The sequence below is a fragment of the Epinephelus fuscoguttatus genome, linkage group LG10 (assembly GCF_011397635.1).
Source record: "Epinephelus fuscoguttatus linkage group LG10, E.fuscoguttatus.final_Chr_v1".
NCBI classification, from domain to species: domain Eukaryota; kingdom Metazoa; phylum Chordata; class Actinopteri; order Perciformes; family Serranidae; genus Epinephelus; species Epinephelus fuscoguttatus.
Genome location: NC_064761.1, coordinates 6604148 through 6631532, shown reverse-complemented (window position 1 = coordinate 6631532; position 27385 = coordinate 6604148). Strand labels below are relative to the sequence as shown.

At 39.9% G+C, this 27385-nt stretch overlaps 1 protein-coding gene across 4 annotated transcripts in view; it reads right to left on the bottom strand.

The window, feature by feature from the left end:
* The window catches only part of mast2 (microtubule associated serine/threonine kinase 2), a 221507-nt gene that overhangs the window by 170398 nt on the left and 23724 nt on the right, over window positions 1-27385 (bottom strand). For all 4 annotated transcript variants that reach the window (XM_049586940.1, XM_049586941.1, XM_049586942.1 and 1 more), the window contains exons 2-3: window positions 5224-5374; window positions 4352-4533 (exon numbers count right to left, since the gene is read on the bottom strand). In XM_049586940.1, the coding sequence (XP_049442897.1) occupies window positions 4352-4533; window positions 5224-5374 (333 nt within the window). The remainder of the gene's footprint in view (window positions 1-4351; window positions 4534-5223; window positions 5375-27385) is intronic.

Below are 27385 nucleotides of genomic sequence, written 5' to 3'. Positions count from 1 at the left end.
ACACACACAGGGACACATTAACAACACAGGTGCTAACAACACAAACACAGAGAGAGAGAGAGAGAGAGACCCTCAGGGAGGAAGTGTGCTGCCCATTAACATCCTGGGTGGCAACGCACAGGTTTTAATCCACAACACAATGGGGAAATAAATTCTTAAACACTAATCCTCTTCCTGCAGCCGAATTAAAGGGATTTTATATGTGATGTCATGTCAACTAGGGCCAGGTGATATATCAGTATTTACTGTCTAGCAACATCTAAGTACTGTTTATAGGATATTACTTAGATACTTAAACACAAAGGCTCTTATAGCAAGTAGGGAGCATGTCCTCAGTTGTTCTATTATAACAATACAGTTCACATTTACAGTTATAAATATATGTTTTCATGTTTCTTAAATGCATCTGCCTTTCTTTATTTTGGAAGAGGTTTTTTTTTAAAGGTACAGTTTGTATGATTTGGGGTATTTTAGTAGTGTCTAATGGTGAGGATTGCAACCAGCTGAAACTTCTCCCAGCTAGAATTCCTTCAGTCTTCACTGTTCAGAGGTTTTATACTGGGAGACGAATCATCCACAGAGGTCTCTTCCTCTCCCAAACAAAAAAAGACTAGGTGAGTAAAACTGGTAAAATACTGAATAAAGCAGTTTCACATTACAAATCAGTGTTTCTGATTTGCTGTTGTGTGTTCACCTTTTTTTTTTCTTAGAACTTAATATGTGGTCACCTTTTTTCTAATCCACTGTCAGGAGGTTTTTATCATGAGCTGAACTATCGGCAGAGGTCTCCTCCTTTTAAAAACAAATGGACCAGGTGATCAAATCAATGATTGATCAATGAAATCAATGATTTTCCGACGCTGTTTGGCATGTCAGAGACGGGCAGCTTGCCCACCACATGCCACTGTGTGCTCACCTTTATTCTCTGATAGCTTGAGATCCAGTCTCTTTCTCTCCAAAACAAACAGATCCTGTCATTAAAACTGATAAAACAATGAATTAAGCAGTTTCATGTTACAAATCAGTCTTTATCTGTTGCTGCCCATTCCAGATGGGCTGCTAACTACAGTAGCCAACACGAAAATAAGAATAGCACTATCTAGAGCCAGTGCTTGGTTTGTCCATTCTGGGCTACTGTCAATACATGTGGGTGAACATGGCAATTTCCATAAACAAGGACCCACTTCGTACATAAATATAAACATGTCATTTTAAGATGTCCAAAACAGAACGACTGTGCAAGTGTGTCTAATAAAAAAGGGCCACTAAGTGTATATGTAGGTCATCTAACCATACTATTGACGTATAATAATGAAAACAAAGAAAGCAGCCAGGAAAAAGGTTAAACCATGGTTTTCTTTTACAGCAGCAAGAGAAACAGAGAACAATTTGGTTTAAAAATGTGGAAAATGGTACAGCAAGATTATAAAAAAAGGGTGCTATAGCAATCACCCTCTACAGCATAAAATACTGTATTTCATAAAATATGACACAAAAGATAAGAATAAAGGCAGAACCTAAACGATAAGCCAGAGGGGCTCAGGTGTTCTTCCTAAATCCTAATGTAAGTCAATTCAAACCATGAGATGGAGCTTTAAGCCCAGCAATATAAAAACTCTGACAGCCATGACCCTGAGGAACAACACTGCGCTGAAATAAGATGTGCATGAACTGCTGTTTACTAAGAGACTGAGGGCGAGTGAATGAATCAGGGTCAAAGAGACAGAAGGAAACAGAATAGAGAGAGCAGAGTCAGCCAAGAAAAAGGAAAACTTTAATAAACTCGCCCTTGAGAAATATAATAACCTCCGATTATTTGCTCAACTAGAATAACTCTGCAGATCACATTTTCCGTTTTAAATCCATGCAACAATTTCCTGCATGGATGCGTCGACCAATCCCTGTACTGAGAGTCTCAGAGAGAGAAGGAAAAGCTAAACATGAAGTCGTTCAAACGAGCCAAAATAAACAACAGATACATTTCATATCAGCTTAATGGATTTTTCACCAGAGATGGTGGTCCTTTAACCAGCCCGACTACAGAAATAATTAAAAACATGTATTTTTTTCACCCCTTGCAAAGTATTTACAGATTTTTGTGCCGGGTGTGTTGATATCTGCTAAACATGTACATCATCTTTAGAGTTCATGAGGCTATAGGGAAACATACACACACTCACCACAGTAACCATAGGAACATTTGAGATGTTCAACATGTGAGTGTGACATTATATGAGATAACAGTGATTAAGCCACAAGTTCTCCTTTTTGTACTCAGTGCACACAGTTGTCAGAGCTCACAACAGATATGAGACAAAGCTTTTGGTGATGTTCTTCACATAAAACTCTGATGCCATCTGCTGGTGGCTTTTCACTGTAGCTGTGCTTAAACAGGGTTCAGGGTATGTTATCGGGGTATGTAGATTATTGTTTTAATTCTCCCTCTAAACCTGATCCTCTGTAAATTATTCTTATCACTTTTTATTGCCATGTTTTTTTTTTTTGTTTTACATAATTTGATGTACATCTTTAGATGTGTAACTGCACTTTTTCTTCCACTTTGACAGACAAAACTATAACTCTTAAATTTACTGTATTTTATTACTGTCTTAATTATTTTTTTAAACTTTTGTTTGTTTTGTTGTGTTTCTTTATTGTGAATACTATAGCTGATAGTGAAGGAATGCAATTTCATTCTGCCGTAAACAGAGTATTGATATGTCAATGTATATTTTTCTGCTTTGTTTTGTTTACTTTTTTTTTTATAAAAGTGTCTTAGTAGTGTAAAAAAAAAATGTACAGATACAGTAAAACTAGGAAAGCCTATGGATATTCTTTCTCTTCATTTCATTTGCAATGAATATGATCTGAGTTTTTGCTATCAGGGTTCCCATCACGCTCTGGATGATGTAGAGGTGCATATTATAAATCTTTGCTCTACACTTTCCCCAACAAAACTCATCACAGGTGAGCAGATTTAATGCTGAGATGATTAGTCATTTATAACATTAGTTAGGTGAGAAAAGAATACTATACGACTACCACTACAATAACCATCACTTAATTCATTTAGAGAGTAAAATTTGCCTCTTAAATGTGAAGATTCATTTTATTTTCTCCCTTAATTTCACTGTAAACTAAATATATATCTTTTTACTGTTTAAATGTTGATCAGCAATTAAAAAGAGCTCCAACTGTGACAGACATCTGACACATTTTATGTGTATTAGTTGCAACATGCAGCTACAGACAATGCATCAATACAGACATAGTTTATATCTATTCAGTAGACACCTACTCAAAGAGAGAGAGAAAGAAGGAAGCTTACAACTCTAAGTAATACATACGGAGCTGAAAAAAGTGCATCTTTAGTTTTGTGTGCGTGTGACTGAACATGGAAAGGTTAAATCTTAAAGCAGGCCACATTCCTATTGTGACCCTCGCTACAACCAGCAGGGGTCAGAGTAGAGCACACACACAAAAAGCCCACATGGACATAGCCTCCTACACACAAACTGCAGAGCAGCATTCATCAGACTACGGCTGTACGGGGTCTTCAGCACTGCACTGTACTGCATCTTGACCCATTACACTCACAAGTACACAAAAGTACACACTCCACACACACACACACACACACACACACACACACACACACACACACACACTGTCATTTCTGCTTCATTTCTTCCTCCTAGCAGTGAGCAAACAAGTGTTTCTGTGGATGTTAAGTGCCTCTGTGTGTGTGTGTGTGTGTGTGTGTGTGTGTGTGTGTGTGTGTGTGTGTGTGTGGCTGGTGGCTGTAAAAGACTGAGTCATCCTCAGTCTGCCTCCCTGCATTCAGCTGGCAGAGTTCCAGTCCAACAGACAGAATCCATATGCAGTTGGACTGACTCACTGTGAGTCTGCAAATATCAGACAGCCTGACTACATTTCATACTTTTTACAGGATCCAATGCAAATTTGAGACAGATTTTTGTCAAATCATGCAGAAAGGTTTCAGTAAGGTGGCACATGCTGGGTAAAATCAGGAACTTTCTCACACATCCACGATGCAATCTTTTTGTTAGCCATGTGGGGTGGGGAATATGCCTGTTTTATCCATTTAAGTTTGAAAGCTATACTTTATTTCCATTGACTGAATATGAAAGAACACTACCCTGAGATTGCAAAAAACAGAACATGTCCATACAACCCATGTGGACAGGTGCAATTATCTCATCCTAGCATTTTTTTTTTTTTTTTTTTTTTGATTTAAAAAAGTCTGAAGCTGAGAGTTACAATAATAACTGGTTAAGATTATGATAAGTGTTGCGGTCTCTGTGTGTGTATTCTGATTTTGTGTACTTACCAGTCCAGTGAGTGACGGAGCCGACTGTCCCAAGGTTTGGCTTCTCATACGGACCAGGTTGTTCACCTCTCCTCCTCCTGCAGATGCTACCCCGGTGGCCCCGGGCCCTCCCGAGGGCCCCTGCCAAGCCAGCTGACTCACCCCAGCGTGCAGACTGCTGGACAGAGGCAGCAGCTGCTTACCTGTGAAGAGGGGAGGAGAAAGGGAGAGTCATCTCAAACCCAGCCAACCTGCTTTTCAGTTCAGTACATTTGAAAAACACTGCTCTGCTTTGTTCACACTGGACTGGAATCCCCTGTGGACCTGTCTGTGTCATAGTCATAGATATCATTGGTCTCCACCCTAAATGAGTGGGTGAGATTCAAACTGGGTCAAATTCAAATCACAGTTCATATTAATCATTCCCACTGCGGCTGTCAGTTTCTTAGATCCCAAAAACAAAAGAAACAATAATTTAAGAAACAAACAAAAAAAAAACAAAAAAAAAAAAACAACAGAAAAACTAAAAACCAACAAACCAAAAATTTCGAAGCTGCTTTTTTTCTCATGGGATTAACATTATCATGTGACCTCTGCTTGGTGAATCATGGCAGTTAATCTGTGGTGGAGTTCTCACTTCACTAAAGATTATGCACAGGGCAGATCGGTGCCGGATTAAGAACACAGGAGCTCACGAATCACAGGATGACCTCAGGTAACACTGGCCCCGTGTGAATGGAGCTTTAACACAACTGAACTATGGATGTGTCATGTTGTTCAGACTGGGTGGCATCACATTTACATCTCACACTGAAAAACTTTAAAGAGTTTCGTCTCAATATGAGTGATCTTTAATGATGTGATTATATGACAAATATGGGTGTGTGTGTTACCGGTCATGGCCATGCTGCTGCGTCGGGCCCAGCTTTCATCCTGGCTCAGCTGTCGGTGCAGTTTGGATTTGGTGGCAGCCGTTGCTGCAGGCGACAGGTCGGGGTTGCTCAGCTTCCTGAAGAGGAGAGGAGGGGGGGCTGCAAACTCCTTCTAGTAAGATGAAGAGAATGGAGAGACAAAGGCACAGGAAGACTTATTAGACTTAGTTCGGATATAATGGTCAGATACTATGTGTCAGGTTTCATTATGAGCACCAAGCTGCTCATACTGTTGACAAATGATTCCTTTTCAAGGTCACACACCAAAACCAACAACTGTTGAATAGTCAAATAGGCTGCAGAGGGTAAGCGATGTCGTGCAGGTGTACTTACAATAGGGAATTTATACTTCAGGGTTGGATCGAAGCATTACATTTACATAGCATCACTGAATTTTGTGTTATCTTTTTTTTATTTATTTTTCTTATTGACAACATGCCGGAATTCGAGCTCCATAACTCTTCTGCATAATAACAATTATGGCTAATGAGCATTATTAACATTAAATGTTAATATGTTTCAAAATAAAAGAAAAAAATATAGATATTTTTGGCAAACCTACTAAAACATGAGCCGTACGGCCCCACTTCTCAGCTACGCACAGATATTTTACACATGAAAAAAACAAATCAAGTCTGCAGCAAAGGGCCAACACCAAGCGATTTCTAAATCTACTTTAGAGAGGCCTATAAAAATCTAAGTAAATACACATACAAAACACCTTCATGCTTTGGTTAAATTTTGATCATTTTTAATTTTTCTACTTCTTGACAAACTTTGCACATTTTACTCTGCGATAAAAAACAAAAAGAATCAGCCCTGTGAAAACTGTACAAAATACAATGTACCATACATCCTGGTTTCAAGTAAAGCCGAAAAATCCCAAAACCTGCAGTCAGACAGTGAGGGGTTCCTGTGAGCAAGCAGGCTGAGAGCCAAAACAAAGTCATAAAACATGATGCTAACCACTCACTGACACCACATCTTTTTCTCACATGGCCACAACACATGAACACACACTCTAATGGTATAATACACACTTGCCTGAACAGGAACACCCGCACACACACCTGTTTTTCTCAGTACGCATCAGGAGCAGTTAGCGGTGTAAGAGGCACTCAGCGGGGTGATGCCGGGCGGCTCTCTGTCATTAACCGACACTTTCAGCCACCACACAGCTGCAGAGCGAGCAGACAGTCTGATTTATAATTCAGTTTGTCAGTGTAATAAAGGAAAAGTTCCTCTGGACTTCCTCGATATCCCCAAGCTTTCCTAAGAGACACTCCAGGGAAAATACAGTACAGCCAACACACACACACACACACACACACACACACACACACACACACACACGCTTAACGTCTGTGTGTGGGATTCTGGTTGAAATGATTTTGGAAACAGCTGCTGTTGCCATGGAAACAGGGCCTTACTGGGCTCATATCCTCCTCTCTCTGTTGCCGGTGGACCAGCCCTTGACGAGACTTTTCCAGAAACATCTGGACGGCCAACATTAACACACACACATACACACACACTCAGCTCCCAGATGGCTGCATGTATGAAAGAGCTTTAGTGAAAGCTTCCGTTACTCTTTGCCAATAAAACCTGAACTAACCGCTCTCCTCAAAATTACTAAAACACATTGATAAACGCACACATAAACACACACGCACACTGTAATCATGTTCAGCCTGCAGTATCCAGTCACTCAGACTGGATTAAATGATGTGCAATTGGACATTAGCGAACATTAACAAATGAAACTAATGGACACATGCTGCTTTACATCACGTCAGTGCAGCTCCCCGTCTGAGTGAGTCAGAAGACAGTTTCACACTTCAGCTGTAGTCATAAAGGCAAGTATTCAGTGAGGACTACAGTGGGTAATGTGATAAAATCAGCTATCATACTCTACACTGCAATATCTAAAGATTGCCTGAAAAATCAGTTGAGACACTCTTTGTGCATGAAAGACAGACCGCAGCGTCTGTTTTCCTTACAGCTAATTGAATACCTGACAATTGCTTTATTACACGGATATCATGTTAAAATCCAATGTTGCCAGTATGCCATAAGTCTTGCTTATTAACGTGCAACAGTGTCTGCAATGGGCTAATAAACAAGAGATATAAAAAGGATAGATACCTCAGTATAAATTGTCTAAAGAGACCCACTTCCACCACAAGCACTCCACAGAACACAGCTTGTAGGAAGTATTCAGTTATAGATTAAATACGGATACATAGTTACAAAAAGTATTGTTGTTTTTGTTTTTAGTTACAGTCTGAAGACACTTTTGGGCATGTTTCGATGCTTTTATGGCAATTTGGTCAGTTTCAGATAAGGGGGTTGTTAAGATAATTACCTATCAACCATAACTGTCGTCTGTATAAATATTAAACCTGCACCAGACACAATCAAAGTAAATAGCTTTCCAAGTGCGCTGCTGTCAGGGATCATGAAATAGAAATGCTAAATCAGAAGCATTACAGATAAAATTAGTGGGGTCTGATAAAAGAAAAAAATACAAAGATAATACTATCTTGTTTCTGTTTTTCCACTGTCATTTAATTTAAACATGCAGACTTTTCTACCCGTCTTGTCATGTAACGTTGCATTACTGTTGATTGACAGCTGATGATGGCATTTCTCTGGGGAAGGAAGCTCTGTGTAATACTTGCAGAGTGCTGCAGCACAGTGAATACATTTAAATCCATTGTCACAGCCCGTTAGTGTGCTGCAGGTCTTTGTCTAACCAGCAGGTGGCAGACAGACAGTAGTCTGCTGACTGTAGTGTGTGATTACAAGCAATCTGCTGATCTGAGCTTCTTGAACAGATTGAAAATTAGATGTACCAACCTGGAAGACAGCTAAGAGGTCAGTGCATGTGTGTGTGTGTGTGTGTGTGTGTGTGTGTGTGTGTGTGTGTATGTGTGTGAGAGTGATGTATCTGCAATATTTCACAGCTTTCACCACACAGGCACAAACGGTCAACCGGTCGGTTTTCAAAGATGTTTGCTATGACACAAAACATACGCCTCAAAATATATAGGAAGAGAAGAGACATTAGGAAGGTAACCGTCACTTATTCACATGCAAGCATCTTTCTGGTCTACAACAGCAGATAAAAAGACAGACACATCTAAGACCTGAACTTGTGTGTTCAGGCAGTCATTAGTGCAATAGGTCAACTCCATCTGTCCCACAAGCTGAGAAGGAAAAAGCAAACACAACCGGCTATCTGACACGGTGAACATCAAAGTCTACATCAAAAACTCCACAAAACATTTGTAATGGATTGATCTTGGCTACATAAGACTGATCCTTTTCTTCTTTGAACGTTGTAACCTACAGTGCTCCAGATACACCAGCTCCATTAAAACACTGTCACAGTTTTGTAAAATACCACAGTATGTAACTCTACTGTGAATCTTTAATAATCAAATGACTTGCAGAATGTGTACACCAGTGAGGTGACCAGAGACACTTTGGTTAAAAAAGCTGGTGCTCTGCCCACTGAGTTGTTCTTCCATTACAGAATCACTGCTTGATGAGCTGCTGTCACTACATGAGCTGGTAATTGATAATGAACTAAGCCTCACCCTTCTTAGCTACTGTTGATTTGCCTGTCAGGCTTTGCACTGTAGCACAGCACCAGGGCTGCAGCTAACCATTATTTTCAGTATCCATTCATTTGACCATTTCTCCAGTTTTCTCAGTTAAAAAATAAAAAAATCAGAAAAGACTGAATGAGAGCAAAGTAATGCCATGAAGTGTCTTATCTGACCAATGATTAAAAAATATTCAATTTATTTTCATGTAGGACATGCAAATAATGCAAATTCTCACATTTGAGAGGCTGAGACCATCCTTTTTTTTGTATTTTGTTCTTAAAATGACTTTAAGGTCCAGTGTGTAAATTTTAGGGGGATTTAGTGGCAAGTAGCCGTGAGGATTGCAGATTGCAACCAGCTAAAACTTCTCCCGATTAGAATTCCTACAGTGTTCATTGTTCAGGAGGTTTTTACCAGGAGCCGAATTATCTGCAGAAGCCTATTCTTCTTCAAAACAAAATGGACCCAGTAATTTAAACTGGAAAAAAATACTGAATAATGCAGTTTCACTTAAAAAAAAATGTTGTTTTTCCCTGGATGTTGCAAAAATATGAATGGCCCTACGTAGAGCCAGTGTAATAAAAACACAGTTTCTTATTTTTAGGTGATTACACACAAAAAAATACTGATTATATTATATTCCATTTCTGCCAGTATATTCCGCTAAATCCTACACACCATTAAACAATTAATGACTAATCAAAATAGTTGCTGATTGAGTTGATTGACTACTTGATTAATAACTGCAGCTCTACACAGCAGTGTTAGTTTTGGCACTGGGAATCTGTATAACACAAAAGCAGCTTCTCAGTTTTAGCTGGTGACTGTCAAATTCACTGAAGTGACAACTTTTGCTGGTAAAATTTATCAGCTGTAGCTAATTAACTTGAACTTTGAGACTGAGTTGTTCATTTCATCTCTGGCGACTTTTAATGTTTTCCACAGATCCATATGAAAATTAGAACCAACAGTGTGAGATTTTCAATGTACGATACCTGTCCCCAAAAATATTGTGGTTTCCCCATATACAGTACCACAAAATTATTATTATTATTTTCTAGTTACAATGACCCTTAAAGGAGTGAAAACAGAAGGGATTTTTTTTTTGTTCAGGGTCTGATAACCACCAAGTTTCAAATCACAAAATACTTTGAAACCAGTATAGCACTGCAACCCTACACCTGACCACACCCAGCTGTGATGCTGTGTATAGCCAGAGGTGCAACAAACATACCTTACGACCCACAGAGCCCAGACAAAACATAGCCAGTGTTAATTGCTGCACTGGTAAAGTGCATCAAAAAGACTTGTGACATGATTAAAAACAGGACAAGCCCATAAAAACCACACACCAGTCTTCCTCAAGGTCAAAGCTGTTGTCAAGGTTAATTAGTAGTAATTTAATTCGACTGAAAAAACTCAACAAACTTCTATTTGCCTCCTCCAAAGCAGTGATTTTTTATTTGTTGGTGACTAGGGCTTTAAAAGACAGAAAAGAGTGGGATATTAACTAAATACAGTCCTAAAAAACAGAGTTTACAACTGAGACACTGGAGTAAAATAATTCTGCATCTTGACACAAGTGCTCAGCAGGGAATTATATCAAATCAGTTTGTGATCCAACTTCCCTTTGGTACAAAATTAGATAGGGCTCCATCATCTTTTTCACAAAGGGATTTGTAACAGAGTGGCTTAAAAGTTAACCCAGAAAATGAAAGCAGCCACTAATTACCAACAAAATGAAAAAACATGTGATGGACAGAACATCACGTAAACACACAAGACTGAGAGGGAAGTAAAACCAAGATTTCATAATCTTCTTCTCCTTTCTTATGTTCTCTCTTCCTCCCCCACTCTCCCAGCTTCCCTCTGGACTCGTGTTCCTGCTGCATTTCATTTGGGGGCACATTCATCTTTTGTCACATCCCGTGGAGAGCAGCACCACACTTTGATGTAACATGTACAATCTGTCACATCTGTCACGACACAGGGCTAAACCAAGCTCCCAGCTGAGGTTCTCTCTCACAAAAACACACAAAGAAGATGCAGTGTGCACCGCATAGGTTAAATAAGTTGAATTCTACCACCGATTGTACGGACAAACAGGCAGTGGACAGACAGTTGTGCCCGACAGCACAGCAGCTCAACCATAGTCTTACAATTTCCCTACAGCTCAGCTACGGCTCAGGCCCACACAGCAAAAAACAAAAAAAAAAAGAAAAAGAAAAAAAAAAAGAAGAAGAAGAAACAGGCTCAATCAATCTTGTGTATTGTTTTCCTGGCAGCAAAGAGCTCAGACGATCCAAAAACGTGATTTAAAAACTCTCTTGGCTCCAGAGTGAGTTGACTGTTGATTCAATGAGCTGACGGCTGAAGAAGTGCTGCAAAATTACCTCCAATGGTGAGTTTTAATGCAGTGGATGCAAATGCACAGCACGGGGAGATAGATGGCTAAGCATTACACAGCAAAGTGCACCCTGTGGAATGAAGGATTAAACTGTTGGATTGTTGTTTTTGTTAGCTGGTTTAGGGAGGAAAGAGCCACGAGGGTGGTTGTTTTTCACAAACCCTCAGAGTGTGTGGATGTGTGTGTGTGGATGTGTAGGCTGACCACCAGCGAAGAACTAGTGTTGCCTCAACAGCAAAACAGACCACAGTTGAAGGCAGTCAGCACTTTTTCTTTATTTATTTATTTATTTATTTTTTTTGCATTTTTCTATTCAGTTACTGCCTTTTGTTTGGCCTCAAGGTTTAATTTCCCATCACTACAGCTCATAAGAGATCCCTCCTGCTCCAGGGCTGATTGGATTTGGGCTCTATACAAAGGCAGTATATGGTATGTGTCAAATGTAATGTGCACTTTGGTGACAGCAGCTTCTCCTCTGGGACTCATCATCATTTGTTCCTTCAGGCTCTTTTAGCTGTGTCTAATGTCTTGGCCATCCTACAGCATCTGCGCACTAAAGGCACATTACGTACTTATAACATTGTTTATCTCAGTGTGTCTCTCTTGTCAACTTCTCACGTGTCTCGACTGGAGAAAAACATCCCATATAAATGATCTCTAAAGTGATCCCATGTTGATCCCAGGCCTGGTTTTGCTGCTGTCCGGCTGCCAGATCGAATCTGGTAGGTGTTTGCTGTCAGCACACTGATGGGCAGACAGCACACTCACAGTACAGCCTGTGCCCACTGCTTCACCACTCTACCCCTGAACCTTCAAAGGCAAAGAGCTGATGCTAATTCATCACTGGTCAGTGCACACACAATCTGACTGGTCATTAACAGCATTTATCAATTTGGAGTGATGTAAACAATTTCACTTTATTAGAATCCAGCTTAAAACAGAAACATTTTGATTTAACTCAGTAACTGTCTGATGGAAGAATAAGTGTTCTCAGGCTTTTGGTCCTTGGTGCTACTCGTTTCACGTTTCTATAAATACCTTACGTTTGATACACTTTTTGGTCAGTGCCAAATAAATAACCAAATAAATCAATAATTTATCCAGCCATAAGTGCTCAATATTCAGTGATTCCAGCCTCTCAGATGCCATCTCGTCAGACAGAACAAGCATAAGTGGGTCTGATGAAGCACAAATGAAGCACATTTCCTCTTCCAGTACTTCCAAAAAATGATAAAATAAATGAAAAATATATATATGTATGTACATTTTGTAGGGCTGCCCCCTGAAAGTCGAAGATATGAAACATCAGTCAAAGACCATTCTGTCAACTGAGATTCCTTATTTAGATCCGGAGTGTGCACTCCTCGCTTTCACACTGCTCTCTGGTACAGGCAGCTGCAGACCCAGACCCAGGGTGAATCTGAATGAGATGGAGGTAGCTTCCTCGAGGAAGAGAGGCTCTGCAGTCGGGCTCTGACATAATGTTATCGTCTGCATTCTGCTTAGAAGTGTTGAATTTACAGCTCACAGCTAATATTGCTGGCTTTAGTTAGATCTGTTGTGTCAGCAGAAAGATTGTTGAACATTTCCAATCCTACGTTAGCGTAGTTAGCACCCATAAGCTCAGTGGGCTTACTTGGCTTGTTCAATATATTATGTGAACGTCACTGTTTCCCTGAACGTTGGGCCACCGAGCTCCATTCAAACTCTCAAACTTCATATGGTAATAAAGAGACGAACAGTAAAATATTCTTAATGACTAGCCAAATTCAATTCAACTGACATAATTCTGAGTTGGGTACATCCCTAATTTTTTTGTGTGTGTAGAGCTGAGTTTTGGTGGCTACGGAATCATTTCTAAAACATTTTGAACAAAAAAAAAAAAAAAAGCCATTTAAAAGACATCGCCTTAGGTAAAATCTAAGTTTTTTTGATACACAGCCCTAAAAAAACAAAACAACTGAGGGGAGTCAAAGGTGCTCTGGGATTGAACGAAGACTTTAAGGCAAGTCTGAACCCGATCCTGCTGGGTCTGGATTTGAGTGTGTATGCATCGCTGTTGGAGGTGAACAGGTTAACCGGTCTGCCTAGTGTTACTGGATGAACTGGGAGAATTCAGCCTGTTACATCATGAGATTAATCACATGTGTGTCTGAGCAGGCTTACATTGCATCATCTCTGCTTCCTGTCTCTCAGTGGGGGTACAGGCTGAAGTGCTGCGTCAGACCTCAGTGTGAGTGTGTGTGAATATATGGCTGGTAATCAGAGCCGATACATGTGCTGATGTGTTCCAGCTGTGTTCGAGCTGGAACAAGGTAGTCGGAAAAATAACGGAGGGGGAAGTATAAAAAATGTAAGCAAAGGAAGCAAAGTAGTGTGACAGATGGATGTGATGGAGATGCAGGGAATGTAGGGAGGGGTGAAAAGTAAGCCAGGGCAAATGCTACACATCCTTAGCTGTGGTTTGTGGAGAACTGTTTGTCCACATGCAAAAGCAAAAACTCCAAAAACAAAGGACAAATAAAACAATCCACAGTCCTCAACATACCACACCAGGGAGAATAACATGACTTCATGAGCTTAAATGCCACAATCAAAAGACTTACTGTGTGGTAAAAATCTCATTCAGGTCCTGACATGAAAGAGAACTGTGAGGAATGTTATTGTGATATTTGTGTTTCCATGAAACAACCAAAATTGAATCCATCTAAAGAAAGCTACAAAATGCACTTGGTTCCTGGCATTACTAACATCACGCCAAGCATGTCTACTTAAATATAAGCAAACACTTCTTCTTAATGACACTTTAAGTGGACTAAATGTTCCTTCAAATTCCCTCAAGTGTATATAAATTATCTTAGCACACATAGTTTTGTGTGGAGAGCTTAGAGAAGTAAGGCACACCAGCACGCTGCTCCCAGTTCTTCAGTAAAAAGTGTTCCACGTTTCAGCTCATGGACAGATTATAGATTATTCTTTTTTCGTTAGTGCTTTGGATCTGGAACCAGAACTCGAGGCAGATTCACGGTTTCTGTATTCGCATTGTTCCTGGTGAGATTCGTATCTGTGCAAAGGAACAGCGTGTTATGGTTAATCAGTAACAGCACAGCATCCCCTCTGCCTCTCAGCGCTGTTGTTAACGGCAACCGTACCAACACAGTAACGATTGAACATATTACAGTCTCTGAATTGACTGCAGGTTCTCTTTTTTGTTTTTTTGTTTTTTTGGACAGACATTGAAGCAAAGAGAATGACCTCACTGCACAGACCCTTCGCACCATGGACTACGCCCACACCTCAGAGAGCACGGACTTACTTTCCTCACAGGTCTGTTCTTATAAGAAACGGTCAGATAGAGGCAGACAGAGAGAATGGTGAAGACAGTGGAGACATTCACTGGACACACGGTGTCAGCCCAATGTGACCTACACAGGTCAGGAACTCAGGTGAAACCATTAGGAATGCTTCCACACTGTTTTAAAGGAGCTGTGCACAACATTCAAAGCATTTATATAGCAGCAAGCAACTATTTGCTTTGTTAAGGTATAATGAAGTCATGGCATCCTGAGCAGAAAATATAGCTATGCTCTCACTTTGTGTCCTAATCCAAGCTCTTCTGTTCTTTTTTTTGGTAGCCAGTGCAGCCAAACGTGCATGTTAGCACAAGTGAGTCCCTGTGTGTATCCCACTGGCTACCAAATGGTCGCCACTCTGCACTGCACTTATACAGCGTCTACCATTACCAAAGCCAATGACAGTGGCAGAGGTCACTTCCCACCGGGAGGTTGCTCATGTTGAGAACCATATGCAGATGATCTCAACTCAGACTCTGAATCATAAGGTTCATTCAAGACGAACTACGCCTCACCTAAAAAGTGGACAAAATCAAGCAGCAGGTGTCATTGAGAAAAAGCTGTGGTCAAGTCGCACGTTTACCAGCATAATTTCTTCACAGTCTCTTGTTGTTGTAATTATGGCAGAATAACCTACTAAAATGCTATACAGGCGATCTGTAATTTCTGATTGTGGTTCAACCTCCATTTTGTATGAATTGTCATGTATAACAGCTTCATATCAGTTTGCTGCTGTATACAAATCAGCTGAGCAGACCTGTCCGCCCTCAAGCTGCATACATAAATTGCAAACATTAAGAGTTCAATCACAGGAAAACAAAATACAAAACAATAGCTTTAATTATTCATCAGTCGGATATCGTCTGGGCATAACATCTGTACAGATGTTATTTTAATACTCCTCAAATCACACTTCCAGAAGTCTTTGTGTTGCTAAATGCTTGAATAATAACAGTCAAATGTTAATATACTACACACTATGTACAGTTTATGATCTGTGATATGAATGCACTCAGTCCCTCTCACCACAAAACCAGAACAAACCTTCAAATAAGACAAATAACATTTAACTCTCAACAATTCAACAAAAATTAAAAGTAATATTGTGAGTCAACACCTAAACAAACCACACATACATCTCACAACTAAATTATTAAAAAAGCAAGGACGCAATAGAGAGGAAACCCTAATGCTGCAGTACTTGTTACTTCTTCATCTATAGAAAAGCATTTGTGTCCTGATGACATTCAGCCTCCACTCCACGAGAAGGGCCCTTATCGCATGTTCCTCTGTCTATCACCATAGTGACTGATGACAACACCACAGTGTATGAGTGGACATAATCATTCATTGAAAAACCAGACATAAACGCCTTGTAAGACAGAAGGCAGCAATGAACTGCCATGATGTGTTGTATTTACTATAGACCGTTTCAAACTGGACAACATAAACATTCTAAATGGGTCCCTTTGTATTTCCTGTTTGAATGTATGTTAATGCAGAAGCTGACAGGAAGTAAACAGGGACCAAAGTTGTTGCCCTAGCAACAGAATAGCAATGATATGGTCCATAAGGATGAGTTACTGGAGCTCCATTAATCATGTCCTTTTGTCTTTTGAATATATTATTCACATGGAGAAAGTTGATAGAAACATATACTAACTCACATTTTATTTTATTTAAACATTGCAACAACTAAATAAAAACTTCGCTGCTTCTGATTCCCCTCCAGTGGCAATGACAACAGTATTCTGGCTTTTGAAAGACATTTCATTTACAGCAAAATATGATGGAGTTAAGTTAACTGGTGGCCCTTCCAGGTCCTGCGTAGCAGTATCCTGCATCTACAGTGCTGGGCCTCACTGGTTTATTTAGAGTGCACTTTATGCAAGTAGGTGAGTATGTAGTGCCGTTGTATTACGTTCAGCACAGAAGGCAGTTGTCAGGTTGGTTTTGAGTTTAACAAGCTGTCGAAACTTCCACTACTAAAAGAAAATCCACACAAAGTTATGTTGAAGTTACAACATCATAAATATGCATTCAATTTAAAGATTTTTGAAGAAACTTTTTTGTCAAGCTTTTAAAGGGCCTACAACACAGTATATACTGTAATCTCATCTGTATCTGTGCATATGCATTTGCAAGGTCCCAAATCTTAAGACAGTTCTGTTTAAGTATGGACCTATGGAATAAGAAACTATCTCATTACAGCTGAACAGGAGGATGTTGACACAAGAGAAGAAGAGGGGGTCAACTGTGGGCCTAATTAAAATCAAGGTTAGGTTTTAGCAGTGTTTAATTGGGGAATCACCTAATTAAAACACTCAGATGAGGTTGGCGTGTTTGTAGGTCAGTATGCATTTTGTAAAAATAAAAAAAGAAGAAACATTAGAAATGTAGCCTTGAAGAGATCTCTGCCGGGCTGATGCTTTGGGGCTTACTTAAGAAATCCACTTTATTTTTCAAGTTTTTCATCACAGATTTCTAAATCAGGATAAATGTATAGCCTTACAAGACAAGCCAAAGTCCCACAGGCTCAGTTTTGAAAAAAAAATCCCAATCAATAAATTGCGACCGACTTTTAAACTACAGTAAAATAATACAATAAAAATAAAATTCTAAGATTATCTGCCTGTGTTTTTTTGTTTTGTTTGTTTGTTTGTTGTGTGTTTTGAAAAATAAAAAAGAGTGGCCAAACTAATATAAAATGAGCCATGCCAGACTGTGCCCGCTAGCTTTGTGAGGTGTTAAAATGTCAGCAGATGTAGCTAAAATCCTGCTATGTCTGTCCTTTAGGAATTTTTAGTGATTTTACCACAGTTAACATTCTGTCTCCATCTGTGTTTTGCAAAGATTACATCATGTTAGACAGAGAGGTCATCTTTAATGTCTAAGCCCCAGGTTAAAGGCACCATGTCAGCAGGCATGTACACTGCTAAGGAGTACTCAACTTCCTCCAAGGACCTGTTCAAGTGCTTAAAAATGATCTCTGGCCTTTCTGGGAGACAAAAACAAACTGACACATCTGAGTCAACCAGCTACATCTACATTAAATAGCCACTGGTTAAAAAGTGAGTGCAGAGATCCACCCACATTCAGCCCACACCAAGGCACGGCTGGCAGAGATAAGAGACCTGAAGAGACTGGGTCAGCATGAGGTCATGTCTGCCCTCCCAAACATGCAGGGTGATCAGTGACGGGAGGGTGAGGTCAAAAAGAGGAAGAAAAAGAGGCCACTCAGCCAGAGGCAGAGTCCATTTGTTTTGTCAGATGGTCAGTTTTGACTACAAGATGCCAACCTCAAACTTTCCATATCCAAAACTATGTAGTTGGTTTCTGTTATCTGAATACACCATGTTATGAAACACATAATGAGGAGCAATAGGAGAACTGGGCTGCCCCTGCTTCTCTGCACCATCCTATGCTGGCTGTGCCACAGCCACGTCTGTGCCCTCCAACAATGCTGTGGCCACATGTAAATGCTGCAAAGGTCAGCACATGATGGACTACACCCATTTTGCTGATTTTCATCTGGTGGCACTGCAGCTTTTGTGGCTCTTTATCTTTCTGCACAAATTTCATTTTTTGCCAGCGACCATCAGTTTTACTGATTGAAATGACAACTGTTACTGGCATATTTTATCAGCTGTGGCTAATTAAGGTTTATCCCATAAATTGTCCAAAAGGTCATGTGAAAAAAACCTTTGTTTAGTGACCTTTCTACAAGACAGTTTGTGTACTAGACAGCAGGGTCCTGCATTAGGTCGGGTAACTTCGGATACCGCCAGGTAACCTGCATGAAAGGTAATATGTGAGTGGTATTTTGTTTTAATTTTATTTCCAGGAATTTATTTGAATTTATAATATTTTAATCCTCTGACTACTGACCTTGTGTGTCAGCTCGGTCTTTGGCACCAACTGGAATATGAGAGCCGCTTCAATCAAGTGCCTTAATAACATGCATGTTAACTATGTGCTGCTCATTATAATGAGAATAAGCAAAAAATCATTGTATTTCCTGAATTATCTTTGTATTAAAGTATAATGTCTAAGTGACATGTCCCAAAATGATCCATTTAAATGTGCTGTCTAACTGGCTTATTTCAACAGCACATGGCACAGGTCGGGACGCAGATCCAGAGTCAGTGGGTCGGGTCAGGTTGCAAAAAATTTGGTCACGTGGTTGGCTGAACGGATGCATTTTTGCAGGTTGGGGATCCAGTTTGGGAGCAGGTCTTGTAATCAGACCCATGCAGGACTCTGTTATGTGGGCTTAGAAATGGAAATGTCTATTTTTCAGAGAATGTCTTTTTTTCACATTTCAAACAAAAGTTAGTGTCTTTGTGTGTGGTACAAAAAGAGCCATATATTGCTTTGGTGTTTTTAAATTTTAAAGTTACTCAGAAATGCTTTCTACTGGCATGTCAGTGAAGCCACATTTTGGGGAATATTTTGAGTTTTACACAACTTTAAATTATTTGCACTTCTTGCCTTTATGTCCACAGATTTTCAACAAAATGTACAAATGAATGGACGAGAGTGTCCCATAGAAATAAGAACCATGTTGATGGGACGCTCCGTAGTGCTTCCAACACTGCTAGGGCAAAGTGAAGAAATACAAAGTAAATTTTGTTGGCGTTTTTTTTCTACTTTTGGGATTAACTGAATTTTGGGGATGAATTTGGGATGAACATCTTCAGAGACTTTTTTTTTTTTGTAACCATAATATTTTGGGTAATGCAAACAGAAATGATAATGTGAGTTAGATGCTCGACCTGAGATCCATTTCTTTAGAATGTATACGTGTCATTTAGATAAATCTGAAGGCTATCTGTTATATTTAACTTTAAATGCGTCAATGTGGTTCAAAGGGGTAGATGTTTCAAATCGCAGCCTTCGGGATTCTGACCTATAAAGCAGCCTTGTCCTGTCAGTCTGCAAAGCTAAAATTAGCTCAAGCAGCTACAGAGTAGAGCTGTCAACAGTATCATTTAGTCATTATCAGCCAGGCTGCTCTCTGGTAGATGACGGTAAGTACTGGAAAGTGGAGTGAACCAACTCAGAGACCCGTGCTTTACACCAGTGTTACAAAATTACTGGCACCTCACGAAGCTAAAGGACGCTGAACTAGTTGATAATAAGATGCAATACAGACAGAGATGCAGAGAGTAAAGCCATTTTCTCATATGAACTCTGGACAATGTTCGGAGAATCAGGTCAGAGTTTCCCCTTCACACATGCAGCACACAAGAGGAGCTTGTCTGTGAAAGAAATGTTGTTACCTGGAAATACTAAGTTTGGTTTAGTCGAGAGGTGGCGCTTGGGTAGAGCATGCAGGAAGCAGGACATGATGCAGATTATGCCGCATAAAGTAGATGGTTAGTAATTTCATCATAAACAACAAAGTCTCTTGACGTTGCTTAAAACTGCCTGACGATTTCAGCTTTGGCCCTTAAAGACAGAAGTTCTCCACGAGACTCATCATATCACCAGTAAGACATCTTCACTGCCATCTTCTTGTAAATGTCCCTTCTTCCTCACCCTCAGGTGATGGTTTTCTTCCGGTTTCGCACAAACGGCATGTCAGAAACATTATCAACACACCCACTTGCTCACTGCCAATTCTCCAGGCAATAACCTGCTCTATTCCCATGTGGGCTCAATTGAACATTAAAAGGACTCTGTATTAGGTAGCTGGAGGGAAAAGTTTGTTTAATGTCCAACTGATTTTGCACTGTCACATACAGCTCCTCTGGGTTACGGTGTGGATAACTTCAGGTTGCAGTGCATTTGTGAGAGGGGCTTGTGAGATTACAAAATCATTCAGAAATGAAGACAAACAACAGAAGAAAAAACAAAACAAGCAGAGGAATGATAAATGAGGTGTGTGTTAATATTAGGTCAGACTCAGTAGGTGACCTCCAGCCTGTCTCCTTTAACACCCCCATTCCCAGTGTGAAGTGACCTTCACTGGCCGGCACAGTCCCTCCAGGGGACAAGAGGTAAATAAACCACTGCTGAACCACCGTCCATATAACAACGCAGTTGCTGTGGATCTTTTCATTAAAAAAAGGAAAAGGTTTGGAAGCAGCTGCAGCGAGAAGAGACAGAAATGAGGAGTGAAAATGTTACGGGAGGGCGGTTTCTCTGTGAACAGTGGGTCGCATTCAGAAAATGTCATGCTGTAAAATGTCACACCTCCCTCCTTATCCTCATCGTCTTCCTTCTTTCTGCACTCAATTTGTCTGAGCCTGGACGAACTAAAGGAACACAAAGGTTGAATTTTCCTTTCCTCAAACAAACACATACTGTCGTGAGACAAAGAAAGTAACTATTCAGGCCAGGGTTGCTTTAGGGTGAAAATGAGGATTTTAGCTGGAAAAAAAGCCCATCTGTCTATTCAGTCTTCACACATCAGCTTGTTTGAAGAATTTAATCATTTTGCAGGGAGAGGATCAGAGATGGAGTCCAGTGATGAGAACTGAAATAAACTCAGAGGGATTATGTGGATTGTGGATGTAATGAAACTGGTCCTGGTTGGCCCACAGACAGGCATGAGCTGATCACTTTGTCATGGATAATAAGAAACAGATGGGCAGGGCTCAGTTTTTGAAATTATAATCAATTCGCAAAGATTTCACAAAGTATAGACTAGGACTGGGGAAAAACAGATTTTCTGTCATTTTTGGCTGCCTGATAAAATATCAATTCTGAAACTCCAATACGGGGAATCTTTCCATTTGTCCCTTTCCTCTGTGAATGTGCAAATTTACACTTAATGTCAAGTGTCTGGAAGTGTTTTATTTTTCCTTGGTGGTGTATTTTAGTCCGCATTTTGATAACAGGAAACTATGTACAAGGAAATGTGGAATAAAAAAAATACTTATTCTAAGGATAAATTCTCGGATGCACTTTCATAATAATGCATTATCGGTGTTAATCTGATGTCACTGGGAGAAGGGGCATAACTGAATCTTTAAGAATCAATTTGAATCAAATCAAAAAGAAATGAATAGAAGTATATCTGAACTTTCCCAATTGAAATTCAACCAAATCAAGAGATTAATGCCAACATGTGGCAGATGTGAACTAGGAGTGGGTGATATATTGATCACACTTGATGTATCGCAGCTTGTTCCATGTGGGATGTATGAAATGACTATATTGCAAATACTGAGTATAAATTGTCGCATCATTTTCCATGAGACTCGCTCTGGCGTTTCGGTCTTCTTGCTCTCCCCTCCAGCTTCTTTCTCTTCTTTCACAGACACAGACACAGACACAGACACACACACACACACACACACACACACACACACACACAACGAAAAGAAAGACTAACAAACATGATACTCCACACAAACTCCTTTGCCCATCCCGAGCACCTTGTCCTGAATGATAGTCTGTGAGTAGGCGAGGCATGTGGTTTTGTATCTGAAGGGCTCCAGACCCTGACTATTAAGTTGCATTTTGCAACCAAGGAGCACAAGTGAAACATGCAAATATTATTAATATAAGGACTGGACAGCTGTTAGTTTGCAGCTTACAGTGACTAAATTATCACGTTTAATGGTGCCGCGTTAACAGTTTAACTTACTCACGTTTATCATAGTTTGAGCAGGTGCAGCGTGTATTTCTGTATCTGCAGGGCTCAAGACTGCGACTATTCAGTCACATTTTGCGACAATGGAGCACCAGTGTGACTTGCAAATACTATAAATATATGAACTGGAAAAGTGTTGTTTCCAGCTCACAGTGAATAAAACTTCACTTTTAAAGGCGCCGCAGTAACATTCAGTTTAACATTCAGCTAACTGCTAATATTTAGCTGTTGGCCCTAGACAAGCTGGGTGCCTCAAAATGGAATCATCAGTTAACTTTGTTGTAAAAGTAGTTCATTTAATAATTTTGTATTTCAGTAGTCTACTGTAGTTTACAGAAGAATTCAGAAATGTCAACCAAAAAACAAAGTGGAAACTGCTGACAATAGTTTCTTAGACCTCAAGGTCACATCTTCAAATTGCTTGTTACATCTGACCATGATGCCAAAACCCAGTGAGGTTCAGGTAACATGATGTAACACAGAGAAAAGCAGCAGATCTTAACATTTGAGAAGCTGGTACTAGCAAATTACTTTTGCATGATAAATGACAGTTAATTGAGAACAAAAGTTGTTGGTTTGTATTTAATTTTCATTTCATTCCCTATCGTTGTATTGAACTATGCAGTTTAAGTTGTTCTTTATTTACATTTTTACAATTTTAAAAAATAATAACATTTGGAAATACCAAGTGCAACACAGAAAATAAATCTATTATAGTTTGCATTTTGGGGATTTTTGTATTTTAGCTTTAGATATACACAAGGTTTCACCAGTTCACTAGTTACTCATGAATAAATGATGGCACTAACATTTAAACAGCCTAGCACAAAGCACACACACACGCACACACACACATACACGTGCGCGCATGCATACACACACACACACTCACACTCAGAATACCACCATTAGCATTTAGAGCAGCCTTTGCACAGCAACGAGTATAATAAAGAGGGTTGAGGAGTTAAATGGCTTTTCATATAGCTACTCTGCCACAGCGATAAAGCTCATTAAATGTCTGGCTTTGACCCAACTGCACAAAGGGGATGAGGAAATGAGTGTGTAATTCTTAGTGTGTGCATGTGTGTGTTTCATTTAGTGCTCAAGGGTGTGTTCATGTGTCTGCAGCAGTTCTTTTCCTGAGGGACAGAATGACTCAGTGGAAGCAGTCTTAATGTGGAGCCACCTGGTCAGGGTGTCTACCTGTCTGAGACTCACTGCCAGAGGAAATTATGTCTGGAATTTTCTTCATATTCTTATTCTTATATTCTTCAAAAACACTGTGTGAGTTGATCTAATTTTAAAAGCTGCAGTTGACAGGCAAATCAGTATTATTATTATTTTTTCATTATATAGATCTGAGCTATTTTGACTTGTTTTTACTTACTTGGGACAATAATATAATTTCTCAACATATCTCTATTTAATATGATTGTTCAAAAGGACTACTGATGAAAATAAACCTTTAAAAGCTTCAGCAACATTAACAGAATGGTTGTCTACTACCAAAGATACTCTATAACAAAAGATAACATATTACAAGCTGTGCCAATGGTACAAAATGGTATATACTTCCGGTCTCCTAGGTGGGCATGGTCGTCTCTCTACTGCCTACCCCATCTTGTATGGAAGTGTAGTAAATGTTGTGTGGATGGATGGCAGCAGTATCAAAACAAAGCAACACTATATACTGTACAAATGTAATGTTTGTGTCTTATTTTGTCATTCATTTTTATCTGCTAGCTAACTGTCTGATATCAGCCACGTCAGTTATTGCCAGATTGCGAGAGAGTGTTTCTCAAACAGAAACGTGTCGACCGTCTGTCTGAAAAAATGCCATTTCAATGTCAGAATGTTTAGATAGGGTTTGTGAAAAATGTGTCAAACATTTACGTCAGTGACTATAGGGCGAAGGAAACAGTCATAATCTGCACTCACGTCCAATTTTCCCATTGGAATGAAAAGACACAGGGCCACTGCTAGTCTCCTAAAGGGGCAGGGCAGTGGTAAAACCCACATGACACAGATACAGGAAATAAATCTAAAGTGGGCCGTCTCTGCTAGTACAATCCCACACACGGTGCAGCATGTGACCTGCTCTGACCCAACCCCTCAAAGAATCGTAATCAACCAACCCAACCAACCCTATTAGTCTCTGTATTTACATAAGTCCAGCTGAAATCCCAGAAGTCATCCCTTTTGCAATGTCAAAAATCATTGTTAAACTAATATTAAAAGTTTATGTTAATATGTTTCATACTGAAAGTAATAATAAATGCTTCTTTAAGCCTGCATGCTTAAAAACAAACCAGTTCTCACTGTCTACATGGGATGTGAAGAGCTGACGTTTCACAGAGAAGGGTGGGACATGATGATCATTTCATTTACAGCACACACTTTGAGACAGTCTCTCCTCAAAGACATCCATGATGGTCCCCTCGTTTGTGCAGACAGACAGTTGTATACACCCATACAGTTTTTATGGAAGAAACCTTATAAAGAAGAGATTTATGTTTCATCTTTTGTCTTTCCAGCTCTTCCCACCAGCCAACACCGTCTAAAGCTCTGGGTTTGGTTGGCATCCATCAGGGGAATTAACAAACAAAGAAAACCTTGCAACAAACATTAGCCCAGCAATCACAAAAGCCTCCGCATGCCACACTCATACACCCCCACCCCTCAGAGGCTCCTTGTTTAGGAGTTGAGGAACCAGCAAATTGGATTTTCACAGCTCCACTCTGCTTAGCATCAACTCCATGCTCGTCCTATTCATGATGTAATTTGTCTGCTCTGGATTTCAAAGACACACAACTGGGGCAGAGGGTGCTTTAATGGCCCCGAGCGGTGTCCTCGTTAAGGCTTTCTGCAGCAAATAAAAGGAGGATTTGGGGGAGGAAAAATGGATGACACTGACAGTTCATAGTTTATTCATACATTCAAAAATGCAGAATTCTTGTTTAATTGTCCCACTGTGACATTTCTTATAATTGCACTACCAAAGCTGTGCAACCTGGAAATTACATCCTTGGAAAATATTTTGGTTTGCTGTTGCCTCAATAATCATTATTTGTATTTAAACAATGCCTGTTTTTGATTTTCCTCTTTTTTCTGAGTGTACTGATATGTTGAGAAACATTTTACCACCTAATTAAATTAGTACTTTACTCACAAAATATAGTCAGGAAGCAGTCCCAGTCTATTTAGTTAGTTATACTGTATGTCACTTAGACTGTAAGTACAAACTTGTAAATATGACAATCAATCTACTGTAGTGCTAACATTTCATTTCCAAATAGGTTTTCTGTGATGTAATTTCAGCATGCAACATAAAAATTATTACACTTGTGAAATTAATACACTACCAATTTCAAAAAGGAGACGGAGGCAAAGATACAGCTGACAATGACCCTGAGGAAGAGCTGGCCACATATTGTTCATTTTAAATACATTTGAATAATAAAGGTATTTTAATTTTGCACAAACCCTACAGTGTGCATTGGCTTGTTTCTGATGGACACCTGCATTCTATTTTTTTTCTATTGAGACCATATTATACCCATGCAAAGAGCTCTTCACAAAATGGAAGAGGCAAAGATACATTATCAACATTTATCTCTATATAGCTATATGTATTACACCTGAAAATACATTTTCTAATCTTATTCTTCTAATGCACTTCTTTTATATTTGTAAAGCACTTGCCTCTGTGTTTAAAAGGTGATACAAATAAGCTCATCTTTCTATGCTTGCCATTTTATTGTCCTTGCAACTTTTGTATAATTTATTGTTCATGAGATTCCATTGTGTCTGCATATTCTGTGATGTGTTGGCAGCTTGACGAGCGAAACAGCAAAAGCTGGATGTGAAACGCGTCATTTGATCCAAATGAAATACCTTTTTTTTTTCATCTCGCGCAGAAATACAGAAGAACCTCTAGAGATGTAATGTGCTGTGAGCTGTGAACTTCAAGAACAGAAACAACATGAAGTTTGGCAGCACAGCAAGTCAGAGCCGTGAAAGCAGGAGAGAAGGTCTTTAAAAATGTCACAAACGTATGCAGGGAAGTGCTGCAGCTTGGACGAGAGCGAGCGGCCCATTCAGAGCCGATTTCCAGCCAGTTAACTCAGGTTTTCGTTTGCCAGGACTCTGAGGATTACACAGCGTTATATCTGGCAACATAAAGCCTCTGGATTTAAAACCAAGTTTGAGAGGAGGAGGAGGAGATATTCCCGACATCAAATCATGAGCGTTTAACTTCATCTCCTGCCTAAATCAGAACAGAACCATCTGATGAGGCAGTATTTGAAATTTTTTTTGTTTTTGTTTTTTTTTAAAGATTATTTTTATTGGCTTTTTGCCTTTATTGACAGGACAGAAGGTGAAATAGGGAGACAGTGAGAGAGTGGGGACTGACACACAGGAAAGGGCCACAAGCCAGATTCGAACCCGCGGCCGCTGCAGCGAGGCAATGCCTCTGTACATGGGGCGCTGGCACTATCCACTACACTACCGACGCCCTGGTATTTGAAATTGTTGAGGTGCACCTCAACTTGATCTGTCCTAGCAGATAAAGTGAGGACCAAAAAAAAAAGCTGATGTATGTATGAAGAGATTAACAAAGAATTCCACATGTTTTCATCATCATCTTCAAAAACTTATGCAAGAGGTCAGGTTTGGGTCTAATGACACTAGCCTCTCACGCTACTCAGAGGAACAACAATCAAGTGCTTTCAAAAAATCTCCACTCCTGCATCCAACCGACTGCTGGAATGGAATCCATCTTCATAATTCACCGTGGCAAGCCATTACTTTTCCAAAGCACAGTCAGGCTCTCTCGGGCTGCGTAATACAAAGCTAGCATGCTACATTATTCCCATAGGGGTCGTGTTGCACTCACTGCCAGTATAAATGTGTGGTTTGGCCACTGGGTGAGCGCGGTTAACCAGGCACTCTCTGTTTTCAGTCTTGGCTCGGGCTGTCTGTCAAAGATCAGTGAACATGGAGCGTAATAGAGTGTTTTCAAAGGTCTCCACGTTGGGCCCGAATTGACGTGACCCTCCAGCCCCTCACCTTCTGGGTCCTCATTAGAGGTCAACAAGGGTTAGCAGTGTTATTTTACGTGAAACAAGCCTTGCATTAATGAGTG